The sequence below is a fragment of the Boleophthalmus pectinirostris genome, unplaced genomic scaffold (genome assembly GCF_026225935.1).
Source record: "Boleophthalmus pectinirostris isolate CB_2022bp ecotype Guang Dong unplaced genomic scaffold, ASM2622593v1 HiC_scaffold_21, whole genome shotgun sequence".
Classification (NCBI taxonomy): Eukaryota; Metazoa; Chordata; class Actinopteri; order Gobiiformes; family Gobiidae; genus Boleophthalmus; species Boleophthalmus pectinirostris.
The window spans coordinates 13,524,898-13,543,472 of NW_026571175.1; the positions used below are offsets into that span (position 1 = coordinate 13,524,898).

Sequence of the window (18,575 nt, forward strand, 5' to 3'; positions counted from 1 at the left end):
TTCCAGAGTCTCCTCCACTAACCTACATACTCATTTGACATTTGCTCTTTCTCTCTCTCTATCTCTTTCACTCTCTTTCTTTCTTTCTGTCTCTCTCTGTCTCTCACTCTTTCTCTATCTCTTTGTATCTTTGCTGTCATTGTCATTTTCTCTCTCTCTACCACTTTCATTCCCAACTGTCTATTTCTTTCTTTCTGTCATTATCTGTTTCTCTCCTTATCTCTATCTTCCCATCATTCTCCCTCTTGCCTCTTCTCTCTCTTTCTTTCCATCATTCCATTTCTTTGTTATTATCTCTTTCTCTCTTACCCGCTCTTTCTATCTGTCTTTCTTTTCATTGTTCTCTCTCTTTGTCATTCTCTCTCTCTTTACCTCTTTCTCTGTATCTCTTTCTTTCCATTATTCTCTCTCACTCTCTCAATGTCTCTTTTTCCATCGTTCTCTCTGTCTTTCCATTTACCTCTGTTTCTTTCCATCTTTTTCCTTTTTTGTCAATCTTTGTCTGTCTCATTCTGTTTTTCTCTTTTTCTCTCTCAATGTCTCTTTCCATCTTTCTCTCTCTTTCTCACTCTCACTTCTCTCTCTTTCTGTTATTTTCTCCCTCTATCTCTGTTTCTTCATTGTTTTTCTCTACATCTCTCTCTCTATATGTCTTTCTTTCTGGCATTCTCTCAATCTCTTTCTTTCCATTATTCTCTTTGCCATTCTCTCTCTCCCTCTCTTTTCCTTATCTCTCTCCCTCTCTCCGTCTTCTTCTCATGCAGGGGAGCTTTTATGTGGCGAGTGAGAGCTGTGCACAGAGGGCTCACACGTGGCACCGTAGACTCTGCCGCCTCCTGCTGGCCGCTCACAGGGGACTGCACTCGTATCACACAGCGCTCATGAAGGAGGTCCCCCAGCTCCAGCAGACGCCGCTAGAGCCAGGTCAGAGACACATGCACACAGGTTAGCACATGGCTACTGAAAAGTCTCATTTGATTCCTCACTTACATGCTAATGCATACTTCCTGATTATCTGACAATAAAATGCTTTCTATTTAGATGCAGACAAAGTAAACACATTTTGACCTCAGTAACTGCTTATACAATATATCTATATTGGGGTAAAATAATTTTGTTGCAGAAAAATTGGGTACAGGGTTTATAATTGGGTAACTACCAGAACTAGATTAGATTATGGTACAGTTTTCCCTTATCATAACCTAAATATATAAATTTTCCCACAGAACCTTTGCCTGTTGATGAAACTTTAAACCAGCTCACAATAGAACTACAGGTGGGTCATTATATTTTATTTTAATTACTATACAATACTTATATATTACTATAACATTAAAGCTTTTGACTGTACATTTACTTCAGTTAAGTAGAAATTAAGTATCTGTAGACATTCACGGTGCAATACCCAATGTGGTTGCAAGTCCAGAATTGTAATTTGACAATCAGGGAATAAAGCCGCTTAAGAAAGATTAAGGTTGGTCCAACGTAACCAATAAGAATACAGATTTGGGGAAACAAAATCGTTGGTAAGTCTTATAATCCAACTAAAGTAACAAAGATTCTTTTAAACCTGATATATAAATGTCCGAGTGAGCAGGTTAGGATTGAACACATGCTGTCTTCAGTTGCAGGAGGGCCATGAGAAGGTGGCCGAGCAGATCAGCAGAGACGTGAGCCATCTGTGCTCTGAGCTCACTGCTCTGTGGAGCCACTTCCTGGAGGCGGTGCTTGTGAACCCACACATTCTGTCCTACCTGGCCCAGGAGCATCACACGCTCAGGGTGAGAAGCAGTGAGAGGGGAGGCAGCAGCAACACATATACATGCCAATGCATACAGCCATATGTACAGGAGGTGTATACGGTGTAGCTAGGCTGCTGATTCAATCTGGCTATAAGAATGTGATTTTAAGGAATATATGGTTCATATATTACATGCTTGTCAATTCAGACCCCAAATATTTTGAATATATATTAAATATATTTGTTTATACATTTTAGTTCTATTTTTTTTAATCCTTGCAAGTGTTTATGAATAACATCAGGAAAGTTGTGCAGTTTAGTTAACTTTAACTGTGACTAAAATTGTTTTTCTAATTAATAATAAAAAGGAATTGAAAAACAAGAAAATACAGGGAATAGTTTTACAATTCATCCATATTTTTTCTATAATCCAACAAACAACAGATGATCTGCTCCATCCATATTTACAATGGTACAAGCCAAAATTGCCATTGGGATTGACACAAAGAAAGTACCTTACAGAGAATTAGCGGTGCACTTAGCTGTGGCTCTTTGCTGCCAGCTGCTTAATCTCACATGAGTGGGCAAATATCATCTCTTTTTCTGTCTCTAATCTAATCACTGGTCTGGGTAATAGAAATATGAAAGTGCAGTCCTCACAGTCACCACAGCAGACTGCCTCTCTTTGACTGCAGTTTGGTCCCTGTGGTCTGATAGTCATGAACATGTTTGCTTTGGTATTCTATTACCTCCAGGGTATTATCATGCCTCCACCCACCAGTGGAGCCAGGATTTCAATTAACACTTACTCTGCAATTGTCATGGGGAGAACCAATACAACTGCTGCTCTGTCTATTGTGACTGAGAAAATATGCAGATTTCTGTGTCTATAAATATCCACTCCTGCTGGTTTAAAAACACAAGTGTAGGGATTGTATTTAAGAAATGTACTGTATATCTTGTAACTTTTAGTGACCCACTAGTATGCTTTTAGCATTTTTCATCTGACTGATATAATTGATAAGTATTAATGTGTATGTATATAGTGTTTCACTGAAGATTGAGTTGAGTCAGCCAAGTTACCTTGGCTACATTTCAATTGTATTGATTGTTTTATGATTTCAGGTGAGAAGATTTTCTGAAGCATATTTCTTCACTGAACATCCCAAAGAATTATCACTGACATTTCAAGAAGAACTGTACGTTGAAACTTGACTATACATGAAATGATTTCATCATGAAATGCACTTAGCACAGGCTGTTCCCTTTTAGAATCAGCAGACACGGACAGATCGCTGCAGAGGTGCGCAGCTCCGAGTACCTGACCAAGATGCCTCCTTTACCCGTCGAGTGCCTGGACATCGATGGAGACTGGAACAGCCTGCCCATCATCTTTGAGGACAGATATGTGGAGTTGCCAGTCACAGGTGCAAAAAAAAAAAAAAATCTGTCTTTATAGTTGTAACAGTAAAAGTATCATAATTTAGTATATGGTTTAGTATGGTTTTAATATTCCCATGGAATCATGCAGTTGATTTTCCATACCCAGAAAGTTACATATCATCACTTTAAACACATGCAGGGAGTTAAAGAAAACTGAAACATAAACTGCTAAATGAATAGAAGAATCACCTGCATTTCAGAACATATGTGTAGAGAACATAAGGGATGGTTTGTTGTTTGTAGGACATTTGCAAAATACAATAGTTTGTTTATTGCAGTTTAAATAAATTACAACTGATCTTTTGAGATTAGGGTGTAGTATATTATTATTGCTAGCAGTGACATACTGGTGGCAACACCAAAAAAAAAAAAGTGTTTATTTGATGCTCATAGCTACATTTGTAGCTTAAAACATGGTTCATAAAACAGGACATTGCCTACATTTTCAACATAATGCTCTTGTTTTTATTGTCTCTGACATTTAATGTTCTCAGCTCTCCCTTGATATCAACCTATTTGTACTGCTTTATTATGCTCACTTGTATTAGTTTGTTCTTCATTAAACATAACTTGAGTAGACTTTTATTAGCAATGGGATTTCAAGATGTTGATACCCCCGGCTATAAGACTCTGCTATAAGTCATTTTCTTATGTAAACTCCACAGTAATACATATTCTTTTCTTAACAAGATAACTTTCTGTGTTTGATATTTTCTGTGTGTGCCATGGGAACCTTTTGGCTGATGTGAAGCAAGTTAAGTTATGCAACCAATAACTGGCTGATAAATAGGCTTAGAATCCTATATACAAGACAATATACTACACTTATTCTGTTATGAAAAACCTATAACATTATTTAGCGTTTACAACCAGTATTTGTTTAAGATGGCCACTAGTGAAAAAACTGTAGGGACATTTTACAAACAAAAGTTCCTACCTGTATTTCTAGATTACTGCTGATATCACAAGATTTAACTGGCCTGTAGTGTTTGATAAGGGACTGCAAAATGTGCACTGTTGACAAGGTTATGGTGATAGAGTTAGATAAACAGTATCTTGGGACTAGTGTCAATTTTGAGACTAAGAATATCAATAGCTTATTTAGGACACTGGCTTTTCTTACCATTACAAATGATCATCTGGTGCCCCACCCAGCCTTTCAGCGCAGAGTTCAGAATGTGTCTCCCCTTGTCTGGGTGGGATTATGTATTTGTTTGACCTTTATTTTACCAGACAAATCATTAAGAGCAAATTTATATTCACAAATTGACTTTTGTGAGCTTAAGTCTTGTTAAAAAGTTCCTTCTCAAAAACATACCTGGAGCTGTTTTGTTTCATCAGAAAAATCAGATCAGAAAATACCCTTTAAACATAATCAAATCAAATTTTGCTTTGGATTTACATTTTGCTTACACCAATACCACATAAATACTAACTCCTATTCTCCACCCACTGTCTGAAGACTTAACTGGTAGCTCTAAATTACCCACAGGGAATAAATACACATATTGATCTTGAACTTAATTTGTTGCTTCCTTGTTCTGTTCTTTCTAGACTGGCTCTCAGAAAAGCCCAAGCTAAACAAGGAGCCGAAGAAGTCCCATCCGGCTGACATCTTTGAAGACAACCGCGGAGATAGGCCACCGGGACTGGGCCAGGACCCAGCAGACAGTGAAGAAAGCATGGATCTGCCCGCCTACGTGTCCCTGATGGCTGAGCAGAGCCAAACTGGAAACAACCACCTCAATTTTACTAGCCATGTTACTGAAGCTTCACATACAGAAAAAGTAGAAACCGAAAATAGCATTGAAGAGTTGAAAGAAAACAGTAGTAGCAACCTTGTGTCCAAAAGTATGAATTCCCTTCAAAGCAGAGCAAATGACGAAGAATCCGATATTGCTATGCCTTTACACCAATCTATAGACAATGATTCAGAAGATGTCCCACTATTAACTATACAAACTCCTCATTCCACTACCCCAGATTTCCGTAAGGACTTGACTCTCCGAAGTAGTCTCATGGGATCAAAGTTCATCAAGCGCTCCTCGTCCGTCATTTCCGACTCAGGTATCGAAAGCGAGCCCAGTTCCGTCGCGTGGCCCGTAGAATCTTTGCGAATTGTTCAACCTTCGGACTTCTCCAGTGAACGAGAAATTCCGCAACAGATCGTTTCGAGACTTCCAATCCATCGGAGTTCTCTGGAAGGGCTCTTAATGGAAAGCAATGGGAGTATCCCGAGTGCAGGCATTCAGGCTTCGTTGAATTCTATCAGTTCATTGCCGTATGAGGAGGATCCGCACAGGCAGCTAAGAAAATTGACGAAATCCATGTCCGCACCGCAAATAAATAGTCCAGAAGAAATCGTGGATAAAAATTTACCGTCAGGTGAAGTTATTTGCTCCAATAAGGATCCAGAGCAATCGGATCAGTCACTTTTAGATGGGCACATGGATAATTCTAGTTTGGATGTATCAGTCAGTCATTCAGATCACCAGCAAACTACGACTAACTCAGATTCAAATGTCAAGGAGCAATTGTCATTACAAGAATCCACAGATGGCGCTAAAGATCAGGCTATTAACGTGGTAAATTGGAGAACCAGAAGTGAAGGGAGTGCGTCAGTAGAAGATGTGCATCTTATTGAAACGAATGGAGCTTTAAACCAACTAAGAGCAGAGAATACGGGTGTACAGAAGGACTATATTAGAACAAGAAACGATCGCAAAAGCTTAAGCGAGTCTAATTTGCTTGACGCTGAGTATAAGGAGTCTAGCAGTGAGCATAGACACAACAGCGCCACCACCCTGACACCAACAGAACTGACAGGGCTCAGTAATGCCAATGTCAAGTCATCTCCGCAGCTAAATGGTACTCTAACCGGAGAGAAGGGGCATTTAGATGGGCAAAACAAGGCCAAGATCCCCAATTCTGGCCTGGCGTTTGTGAATAAGAAGATGGTGGAGGTGGTTAACATGTCCGTGTCCTGCGCGCCCACATGCCTGCCCTTCTCCTCGGCTCTCAGAGAATCGCCGTCCATCAGTGGCATGTCTGCTCGCCAAGCTACCTCACCAATTACCCATCAGCCCCTGGGCTCCTTCGGGATCATCTCGTCAAACTCAATGAACCCGCTGAACATGGATGAGGAGACCAATGAGCGAATGCTGAAGTGAGTTTCATGAGGCAAATGGAATTAAACGGGAATAGAAATAATTACAAAAAGGACCAAAAATGAATGAGATGCTGTTTAAATATTTATAAAAGAAGGCAAGTTAACATGTAGCCTTACTATTTTACCAAAATTTTTTCATGACATGAACTTTAAAAGCCACCAGGTTTGCCAATTAATGCATACCCAGGGAACATTTGGAAGAAGGATAAATCAGTTTAAACAGTAAAAAGAAAAGAAATAAGCAAATTAATATTCAAATTCAATAGATTAAACAATAGAGTATTTTAAAAAATCAGCAGGACACGTTTAAACTAAACAATATAGATTAAAAAAAAGAATGGATTTGGAAATGAGACAAAAAAAATGTGTCTATAACCTGAAGACTAGCAAATTACTCAAAAAATTTGGGTAGTTCAGTAGCTAATATTTTATTAGATACATCATCATGTTACTAAAACCCAAATTAACTTTCAGTATCTACCAAAACCAAGGGACAATCTGCTACATCACACATTTCGACCCCTTTTCAACCTAGAAGATCAACATGTTTCATAATTTGTCTCCGGATGTTATCTGTTATGTGCTGCATAGTTGAAATCCAATTCACAGTAGATTGAACAACCTCAGACAGAGCCAGGTGACTCACAGCCTGAAAGTGGAACATCCCAAAATGAATTGAGGGCAAATTTATGGAAAAAAGAGAGTTAGAGGAGATAAGGTGTTTTAAAGCACATCATAGGAGTGCACAAATCCATCATGACTAGCGGGTAAGTGTGCCAGTTAGAGTCAGATTTGTTTGCCCTGTGGTTCAACCGTGTGACCTGGTCCTCTGACACACAGCCCTGTAAAACTTTGCACAGCTGCTTTTGGAGACAATGCACCACAGCTTCTGTCACCACTGGCCAGTCTTTAGAGCATTCAAACACAGAAATGGCAAGAATAGAGCTATCCTACTAAAGATCAGAGTTTGGTGAAGAGGTCAAATAGTGCACTGTTACTTCAGAATAATACTATTTCTAATGTATAAGTACAAAGTAATGGTACAAGAACTTACGCAAATAGAAGTAAAGAAGTATCTGGGGAAACTGAGGATATGTTTCAAGTAAGAGTTGTATGACAATCTGGATACAATTGATTTATCTGATTTACACAATTAAAAGTTACCTGGATGGACAAAATATGAAATATTGCAGAAAATGTCTCATCTCTTATACAGGAAAGGCAACAAAACTATACCATATTTGGAGAATCTGTGCAAGATACACAAATATTCAGCAAGTGTCAGTATAAAACTTTTGCCACTCCTAGTCTAGACAAAGCTTACTCAAGGAAGAGTATTGTTACGCTGTAGAATATCATTAAACATGCATAAAATCACACAGATTGGCAACATTTTAAGATTTATCTGAAATCTTCCACAATAAGGCATTAAAACTATTTATCTCCATGGAAATAAGCAAGTGACGCTAGCAAGCCATGTTAAATTTTCGATGGAGAGATGACTGCTTGCAGTAAGAATACATTCTTGAGCAATAAAAACACCTCTAAACAATGAAATGCAAATACCCAAATACACATTGAGGTATATTCCAAGCAAATGAGAGTCTGCTCTCATGGCACATTTCCATGAGAGCAGACTCTGCCATAAAAGTTACATAATGTACCTTTAGCTGTCGTATTAAATATACAGAGGAAATAAGCATAAGCATTTGTGGGCCTATTCTTATTATATTATATTACTTGAAATGGATCTACTTGTTTGTATCTCTCTTTCAGTCTAACAAAACCAGTTTCTGTGTCCTTTTCTCTCTTACAGTTTCTACAAAGCCAAAGAGGGCCTGCTGAATGAGCTGAGCTTCACGGGCGGCCTGTACAGTGACCTCCCCGAGCTGGCCTCTGATCTGCCCTACTTCCCGCCTGAAGAGGACGACGAGGAGTTTGAGGATGGCATACATTTGGTGGTGTGTGTCCATGGGCTTGATGGTGAGTGCTCTGTATCTCCATCACATAACAGCTATTGTGCTCATGCTTTAGTAGACTGGGCATGAAAATGATGATGTACTGATTAGTTTATAACTAAATAACTGGAAAAGGCAATAAAATGCCCTCTTTAAAGAATGTACAGCTGAGATATAAATTGTTACCACATGCATTTAGTCTCCACTGTGCACTCAAAACTCTTTACATACAGTGGCTTGTTAAGGGCCTTGCTCTAGGGCACAAAACAGTGTTCCAACCACCAACCTTTTGATCAGTGTTCTCTGTAATAATATAAATGTATAGGCTGTACAGATGATGTTATTCTGGCATTTGTAAAATTACTACAATTTAGTAGTATTAGTAGTTTAGTATTTGTAAATCTGCGTTTGGTTCAAATTTGCATCAGAAAGGATAGCAGGCAATTGTGTACGAAGTACACATTTTGGGTTATTTTGCTCAGAACAAAATATAAATGAGCCAGAATATAAATACCAGTATTTAAGTTTATTTTATATCCACAGCAGCACATTCTGTTTTATTATAACTTCTCATTATCAAAACACATATTATATATTTCATAATCAACATTTTTTCTTTGACTTGCACGTATTTAAAATCTCTTATGAAGCTTACTAATGAGTGGCTGCTTCCCTGTGTGCTTCCAGGAAACAGCGCAGACTTACGACTGGTGAAGACTTTTATTGAGTTAGGCCTGCCCGGCTCCAGGCTGGACTTCCTCATGTCTGAGAGAAACCAGGTGCGTACAAGGCAGACTCATGACACAGATTGGAGCAAATTGACAACATGAGCGTCCATCTTGAGCCGCACGTGCTTCAGGGGAGGCTGGGCAGAAGGCTGAGTCTGGGGTCTTTCTCTTTCTTTGCAGAGTGACACGTTTGCTGATTTTGACACCATGACGGACAGGCTGCTGGACGAGATCATACAGCACATACAGCTGTACAACCTCACCATTGGAAGGATAAGGTCAGGAGACGTGTCAGGCTTCATCACACTAACAACAAAAGGCTGTGGAAGTGAGGGGGACATTTATTGAAGTAGGCATAATGTGGACAGCAGAGGGCAGCAGAGACTGTAGGATTGTGTTTTCACATCTGCCTCTAAGTCTCTGCGTCTAAGTTATATTCAGTAGTAAATATGTTTTTCACTAACATGGTAGTATCAAGTAAAATAAATATGCAGTATTATATGTATAAGTATCCACAGGCTGATAATTAGCTCAATAATAGATTACATAAAAGTAGTATTGTATTGTTATATTTAATTATTAGCCTTATAGAGTAACTACTGATAATTTTACCATCATTTCATATATTTGGATTTATCACAAGCTTTTATTAAGTTACTTCCAAATGTCATTGTTGGTAACTTGAAAATATAATAGACATGAGAGAAAAATAAAGTTGAATAATTGAAGGTCCACTGTGTAATCTTTCTAGTGGAGGGTTTGCCACCAACTTGTCTCCATGGAAATGTTATTGCTGAATGTTCCACACTCCTATCACGATGGAGACGGGCAAGTTACAGCACTACGCTACATTACAATTCAGATCTGTGGAGAGTCACCCCTACTCACAGAAGGAATTATTGTATTTTAACCCTCCCCCAGAAAAGTTGTGCACCTTTGATGGCAATTTTTGCAGTCATACTATACAACTACTCTCTATATTTTTATCATTAAAAGTACTAATGCTCTAATACAGTGGGACCCCAACAAAGCCCAACAATATAATAAACTATATAAGTGAACACTATTAAACCTTATTTTATGATTTTCAAATTGAAATTATTACCCACATTAATTCAGTTTTGCTGTGAGGGTCTTGAGTCAGTTATTTTGGGAGGTCCTGGCCTCGAAATTTACTTTGCTCTACTTTGATCTAATACTAGACTCCTAAACTAGGAATCTAACACAGAGTAAAATAGTTTATTTATTTATTTTTCAGAATAACAGCTCAGAAAATCGATAAGAAGGTACTCATTGGTGAAAGGTTCAAAATAACAAGTCTAACAAGAGTTGTATTAATGACACATGCAGTATACCTTACATAGTGGTGCATACATAGATTTAAAATACATCATGTCAGAAAGTGTCTTGTCACTAGCATGCCAATAACTCCCTTCCTGTGACTGGATAGACCCTCCTCATTTATCGAGCAGCGTCGGCGAGTTCCACACAAATTAAGCCATTTATCTTCTTGCCTAATTGCCCTCTATGTGCCAATTTACTTTTTAAGACTTTCTCCTCGAGTTTGTTAACTTTCCTTATTGTAGCGTATTCCCTGGAGTGCATGTTTCAAAGAGAAGACGCAATGGCCCGCCGCGCCAGCATCTGCTCTATATTTAGGCTGGTGGCAGCAGATGAGATGGTGCAGACGTGGCAGTGAGGAATTCTGGGTAGAGATATAAGAGTACAGTAATTAAACTAAGTGACAAAGTAAGCTTCATGAATCGGGTTTGTCCCACTGCATCTGCAAGAGCCATTAATTCTGATGAAATTTCCCACTGTTGGCATCATTGCCTTTGGGAGTGTTCAAGTTAATGAATAGAGCCAAATGAGTTGTTGTGTTGTAAGTAGAAATCATGCCAGTTGAGATGTCTTTGGTTCACTTTTGATAGGCTTAGTTGATGTAATTAATTGGTAAAATTGAAAATCAAACATTGTTACATCGCAGCAGACTGAGTAAACTTGCTTATCTTCTGCTTTACACAACATCTCAACAATAACTGAAGAGTTGGAACATATTTTTCTTCAAAACACCAACCGCTTTACATTTAGAATTATTTGGCTTTAGAATTATTTGACTATTATTACCCCCTTACTTAAAGATGCACTACTAGGTATATTCCACAATATGCTATAAACTGATTTTTATTTACTGTATTTATTTACTTACTGGTGGTCTAATGACAAAGATATACTTGTTTGGGTAGTGTCACCTGCTTCTCTCCAGTCCACATACATTTTGGCCCATATGATGCAATTTTTTTTTTTTTTTTTTTTTTTGTGATTAGCTTTGTTATAACATTGCTCACTCTTGAACTGTTTAGAGTTTTAAGTTCTGAGTGTTTTTGCTGTCACCAGTGTGCCTTCATTCACATGTGAGGCAGGTTACCCCAGCTTTTTTCATGTTCATTCCCTGTGCTGTCTGTAGATGGTGTGCTAACTTCAGATGCACATATAGGGAGTGCATCTGTAGGAACATATTGTCTAGTTTCTGTAGATAGTGTTTATTTTAAGTTCTAAAACATTAGAACATGCATTATATATTATATTTATGTCCTTTCAAGCAACACAGTAATATCTCCATGGAGACAGAATGTTTTGGACGCTCCCTTTGAAAGTTACATAGTGCCCCTTTAGAGGAGTCTGTGTTGTTCTTCTCACCTGGTGCTTGTGTTGTGTCTACAGCTTCATCGGTCACTCTCTGGGGAACATCATCATCCGCTCTGTACTCACCAGACCCAGGTTTCGCTGCTATCTGCCCAAACTGCACACCTTCCTGTCTCTGTCCGGCCCACACTTAGGAACGCTCTACAACAACAGCACACTGGTCAGCACTGGTAAGCACCTGCAAAATCAATAGCAATCAAAATCACTATTTGAATGGACACAATTTAGGGCTGCAAAATAAACATAATTTAACTGAAATCATGATGTGATTAGCAAATCGCAAAGGCTGGAATTCCATTTACAATAAAAAAATCTTGTCTTTTCAATTTGCATAAAAACTGCTAACACAATTGTTAGATTAATACAATTATGTTCTGAAATACATGTGATTCTTTTATTTTGTAACTGTACGGCTATTTCAGTCAAAATGTGAACTTTGAACAGAAAGAATCATATTATTAAAACTTAAATTGCAAATCTAATCGCAATGACAATGCTTGTCAGAAAACTTGCAGTGAGATATTTTACCTAAATGGTGCAGCTCTGACTGTTAAGGAGAGCCTATTGTGCACATTCAAGACATGCACAATGCAGCATACACGACTCCTGAGCAATGCTTTATCTGCCTTCACTCAATAGTCATGCATTATACAATACCTGCTACATATTTCATAGGATTTTGATTTGTATATTTTCACTGGTACAGCATGTTTTTATCAAGATAGATTTAGAAAGGGAAAAAAGCTTTCATTTATTAATAGAAAGTTAGTATCATCAATCCAGCCACAAGTCTTCTGCAAGAGTAGTTGTAGTTTTAGATATCTGGCTGTCAAGTTTTTGTTAGCCATTGTTGTGACCATATACATTTTTTTTACATGCAGTAGTTAAAGTGTATTTGACAGGTTGCACTACTCATTTCACTAAAACAAAGTTAGCATCATAATATGTAGTCTAAAAGATTATGAAAGACTCTAAGCATTTTTGACAAAAGAAAAATACAGTTTTTTAGGTTTTACTAGACAAATCCTTATAGAAAAGTTGAACTTACCACAGTTTACCACTTTTTGTGAATCTCAAGTACAATTTTGAGATCAGATTTTTTCATCCTTCTTAACAGATAAGCAAATGAACTAATATTAGTACTTTGTACCTTCTAAATGGCTGTTTATTTTGTGTTATAATGTTGTAAAATCAAAAAAATGTAAAATCATTAGCATTTAGACCTATTAATCAGTTCATCACTGAAAACTTATTATGTCTGCTTCACTTTGCCTCAAGGTGCCTTGAACATTCTAAAACACCTTTATTTAAATCAATGTTTGAACTGTCAGAAAAAAGTGTGTAAATTGCGTCTGCTTCTGGGATGTTTTTATGGTGTTGATGAGAATACAGAGATATTCTATTTTAGAACTTAGCACTTCTGTCTTTTGTTGAACTTTTTCCCTACAAACTGCGACTAGACTGATGTAAAACTGTGATAAATATTTACCACAGGCTGTATCCCACCAAACCAAGTCATAATTAGAAGAACATGAAAACTTGTCATGTACTTTAACTTTTGATGCAAAAATGACAATAGCAGCAATTGTTCCCAACCCTCAAAGGTTCTATATTATGCAAACTTGACTCTTTAAGTCATGTTATAATGTTGTTACTTCAACAAATGCATACCCAGAGCTGCACTCTGTTTCATTCACACATGTTTGCTGTTTGAATAATCCTTTATTTTTGTCTGTACATCTCCAAGCTAAATGCTAAAAGATAGTTTGAAGTTAGCTTCTACGTTTAATCTGCTGTTTGGTTAAGATTGGCAATTGCAGTGCTGATGTTATGTAAATGATTTTAGTGAAGCTATATGGAGATTAAAAACATAAACAACTAAACATATATACATGAAACAAAACAGAAATCCCAGGTATGGTGATGATGATGAGTAAACAGCATTATAATGTAGATCAGAAAATAGGCCTTTTAAAATACTCATGTAAGTTAGTTGGATATATTTGATTTGTATGTATGTTTTGTGTCTCTTTTTAGGCCTGTGGCTAATGCAAAAGCTCAAAAAGTCTGGCTCCCTGCTGCAGCTCACCTTCCGAGATCACGTGGACCCGCGGAAAACATTCCTCTACCTGCTCAGCCAAAAACCAGGTACTTCAAAGAAAAAACATCCTGATCTCACAACCAAGTGATATCGACCGCATCACACACAGGCCGATCAAATATTCATGAAATAGTCTCTTAGTTTTTTTATTTCTTTTTCCAAAATTTTCACATGTCATCTCGCTAACAGTCAAACACGAGGATGGCGCTCCGTCAGGCTTGTGAGAGGCCTCCCCACAGCGCCAGAGGAACAAAGCAGTCGTTTGTCACATAGGACCAGAGTAGATAAGACTGAAAAGCGTTCGCGTTTTTTTTTTTTTGTTCCTCTAGAGCGGTGGCAGTCTGACAAAATGATCCAAACCCTGTCATTGGGAACCCACTTGTGCGCGCTCTTAAAAGCACTCTTGACAGGAGACTACAGAGAGAACAGTGTTTTATCACCATGCCCTGTCATTGTACTATGTGATCGTACTATACATTTTACAACTATTCACTCACATACTCATATACCGCTGTCGGCCTCTTGTTGATGTTTCTTATGGATGTATATTTAGCTACATGGACTTGCATAAGAGAACTCAGATACCCCTTACAAAAGTACTTTAGTTAAGCCCATATTACTCTTAACTCCTGATCTATGTTATAATGTTGTTTCGTCATCCAAAACACACCTGGAGTTGTGTTTTGTTTTATTCACACATGTTTAACACACATATCCTGCATATTCAGGCTGAGGTCTTCTTTCAAAAAGAAACCACTGTGTTCAACCTTGTCATGTCAGGGGGCAATACAGGAAGTGCTCCACTGTGTTTTTAAACTTCATACACCTTCACTAGAATCATTTGGATACTTTCAGCCATGGAAAGCCCATCTCTGCTAAACTACAAATAAAAGGAGCTGCTAACTTGAAAAGTACCAAACTTGAAAAGTACAAAACACAACTCCAGGTTTGTCATATTCATTTTGTTTCATCAAGTTACAGGGTGTTGTTAAAGCAGCTCATTTGCAATTTAACAATTCAAAGTGCTGTAAGATTGTGATAACAAGATAAACCTCTTCAAATCAATTGTAGCTCTTACTAATAACAGTTGTAATGCTGATTTATTCTTAGTTAGTGAAACACACTGGTCATGGCGGCCATGTATGTGTCCTCTATATGTAGGTCAAGGCACTGGCAACCAAGGTTCAGTTCCACATACAGTTTCTTTAAACAGAGCTAACCATATTGCTGCATTTAATTTTTTATTATATTAATTTTAATTCATTTCAGGGCTCCAGTTTTTCAAGAACGTAGTGTTGGTGGCTTCTCCTCAGGACCGCTATGTACCATTCCACTCAGCCAGAATAGAAATGTGCAAGACGGCTCTCAAAGACAGGACCACAGGTAGGAGCGTTGAAAACTCTATCCTTATTTAACCAGTAGACTTATGCACCTGAGACTTCCACTTGTACCTGATGCTTGCACTTTGTTCTTGAACAGTGTGCACTTAAGACTTACTGTAGCACTTAAACAGGGCATATTAGTATTTAATCATGTTATGGCTAATGGTTTCTCCCTTATTACTAACAAAGTGAGTGATTCATGCATGTTTGAGCAATCTTCGTGGTATTTGAGGTGATAGGTGCACTGTGCTTACATCATTCCTATTTATTTTTTGTATTTTATGTATTTATTTGAACTCCATCTGTCAGTCAGCATGGTCCAGCTACAAAGCAGTATTTTGTGATGATGTTTACAGTGATGCAGGTGGAAATGAGATATCAATGGATGTGTTTCTAATTTAGTTTTCTTTATTTGTCAGCTACCATCATCAAATCATTAATCTTACAAAATAAAAGATGATTTAGTTATACTACTATTGCCCATCTGTAGTGGGGCAGGTCCACACACACTGAAAATGCATGTTACGTTATAATTACATTTCAGTGCTAATTTAGCTCATTATTAATATAAATTCAAATACAATAAAATATAACAAAAGTCACAATTTCAAATGCATTATAATTTCCTACAAAAATTGCAGGTTTTCACAGTGAATACTACAAATACAATTTAACTTCACAGATGTTGATTTAGTGGATTATCTTAAGATGTGCTTTTTCAAGTTTCAAGTGAAATGATTAAGATTTCAGACAACAAAGGGACGTGATCTTTCCCCCAAAAGATTTAATATTGATGGGTTCAGTTTCCTGCTACATGCAACATTTTCATCTCAAAAGATATAATATTTTGTTTTAAATTGTTCATATTATTTAAATCATTCTGAAACCCATATTATTGATACTTTGCAGCTGATATCATCAACATTCTCTGGAGGTATGATGCTAACTGTAGGCTCTTTTCTGTCTGAGGCTTTATTAGATGTTAATCTATGCTTTATTTGAACACAATCTGACCATTAAGATCTGACTTAGCTTGAACTACAAGAGGTGAGTTGATTTGTGCTGTTAAACAAGTCTCTCACACATAATTCCTGTTCTAACCTATCTAGCATTAGTCAACAGTTTTCCAATTACTTACACTTAGTTATTACTGTTGAAAATCAAACTTCAAAATAGAGCCAGGTATTAGAGCCTCGTATTAATCACAGGCTTCTGAAAATGTGTTGTTTAAATTTTGTGTTTTTTCCTGAGTTTTCAGCATGATGTCACTGCAAAGTGTCCATAGGCTCTGTGCATAACAGCTCCCAACAAGCACACTGTTAGCGTGACCACTTCCTGCCCAATTTTTTTTTTTTGAGTCATGCTAAAATTAATAAATATTTTTAAAGATAAGGCATTGGACAGAGAGGTGTGGGTAGATGTGACTGACAACATATTAAAAAGCACACAAATAAAATTAATATGTCACCGGAGTAGGGTGACCAGAATTTCCAAATAAAAACTGGGACATCCCTGTTTTTTTGGTGGTTGGTAATAATAAAATTGTGAAATGTGTGCGTAATTAAGGGAAATGGATACCATTCATGACTAACATTTTCTTTGTGTTTTGGTCCTTTTTAAGCAGCTTTTCTGTGTTTTACCTAAACAAATTACAATTTATGCTTCTTTTTACTGTTGGCAGGTATTAGATTGGTCAAAAATAGGGAAACCTGGGACATTTCTTGTATAAAACTGGGACAAATCATTGGTTTTGGATAAATCTGCAGGGACAGGGGACACGGGGCTCAAAACTGGGACTGTCCCGGGTAAATAGGGACGTCTGGTCACCCTACCCCAGAGGACACGTCTGTGTTTAGAAAGAAAGATGTTTGTTTGTGCTAATGATAATGCTAATGTTGAGGCATAATAAATATTACAACACCACCACAAACTGAGTCGTCTTCATTTTTATTAATTAGAATTTTAATAGGTTGTTTATTTTATGTTTTACGATTTTAATAAAGTGACTGTTCGCTTTGAGGCACAGTGAGCCAGCCAGCGTGCTGCTGTGCACAGAGCCTATAGGACCTCCACTTTTCTAACTTTGAATTGCCTGAAGTAAGACAGTAAAACTTTTTTCTTTGCAGGTCCTGTTTACACTGAGATGATCAACAACCTGCTGCAGCCGCTGGTGGAGGCCAAAGACTGCCAGCTTATCAGACAGAACGTTTTCCACGCCCTCCCCAACACAGCCAACACTCTGATCGGGCGCGCCGCACATATCGCCGTCCTGGACTCAGAGCTCTTTCTCGAGAAGTTCTTCTTAGTCGCAGGCCTCAACTACTTTAAATAACACAGCTGCTGATTGTTGTGAACTTTATATAATGTAAGTATAAACAACAAGATTAGGACCGTGAATGGCCAGATAAGGAGGGAGGAGCAGCTTCAAAAATGACGTGTAGCCATGCAAAATTCAACATCTGGAGTAAAGATGTTTTGTAGGCCTTATAATGCTCTAAAATCTATATGAAACTCTCAAGCATTTGACTACTTACCCTTTAGGGCTGGTTTAGACCCTTTACTTGTTGTAAATATAAAATATAAATATATAATATATATATATATATATATATATATATATATATATATATATATATATATATATATATATATATATATATATATATATATATATATATATATATATATATATATATATATATCTTTCACACTGGATGCACTATAGCAGGTCAACAGAACGATCAGAAATAGGTCAGTGTGTTTTGGCCTCTAGAACCCAGGCAATAGAAAAGCATTTACTCGCGGATTGTATAACACTAACTTGTACAGTATAGATGTTCATTTATAGAAAAAAATAATAATAATATATTGTTTAGAATTATTTATTTTTTACTTCCATGTATTTGTCTGCTGTCCATCTAAATGTGAAGTGTCGTGTCAGATGTCACAAGGGTTTTGTTACTTCAAGCAGCCAGAAGTGTTACCTCATGGCCTCTTAGCATTCACATATGTATGTAAGCTGTACTAAAAGTCTATAGAGCTAATGTGTAGTTTCATAACGCAAAGTCAATGAGAACCAAACAAGCAAGATCTTTTTTTTTTTCTATAGTGCCTAGTGGCTGTGTGAAAAGACTTGAGTTGTCTGACTGAATCGACTGAACATTTATTTTGCTGCTAGCACCATCTGTCAAGTTGTACCATCTCTCCTCCAGCCTGCACTGAAAAATCTGTAGACAATGAACAGAATCTGGACTGACTGTCAGAATATTACATCCCCTCTCTTAATTGTACTAGGTTTTGTTTTATTCGACAGGACTTGCCTGGGATCCAGAGTACATTTTACAAAG

The 18,575-nt window shown here is 37.4% G+C and overlaps 1 protein-coding gene across 1 annotated transcript in view; it reads left to right on the forward strand.

The window, feature by feature from the left end:
• Positions 1 to 17,560, forward strand: part of fam135b (family with sequence similarity 135 member B) — a 61,195-nt gene extending 43,635 nt beyond the window's left edge. The window contains exons 7-19 of the mRNA XM_020932831.2: positions 765 to 924; positions 1,227 to 1,276; positions 1,626 to 1,781; positions 2,867 to 2,940; positions 3,014 to 3,161; positions 4,780 to 6,350; positions 8,170 to 8,336; positions 8,999 to 9,090; positions 9,220 to 9,317; positions 11,764 to 11,915; positions 13,783 to 13,893; positions 15,116 to 15,229; positions 17,355 to 17,560. Of these exons, the coding sequence (XP_020788490.1) occupies positions 765 to 924; positions 1,227 to 1,276; positions 1,626 to 1,781; positions 2,867 to 2,940; positions 3,014 to 3,161; positions 4,780 to 6,350; positions 8,170 to 8,336; positions 8,999 to 9,090; positions 9,220 to 9,317; positions 11,764 to 11,915; positions 13,783 to 13,893; positions 15,116 to 15,229; positions 17,355 to 17,560 (3,099 nt within the window). The remainder of the gene's footprint in view (positions 1 to 764; positions 925 to 1,226; positions 1,277 to 1,625; positions 1,782 to 2,866; positions 2,941 to 3,013; positions 3,162 to 4,779; positions 6,351 to 8,169; positions 8,337 to 8,998; positions 9,091 to 9,219; positions 9,318 to 11,763; positions 11,916 to 13,782; positions 13,894 to 15,115; positions 15,230 to 17,354) is intronic.
• The last annotated feature ends 1,015 nt before the right edge of the window (positions 17,561 to 18,575 follow it).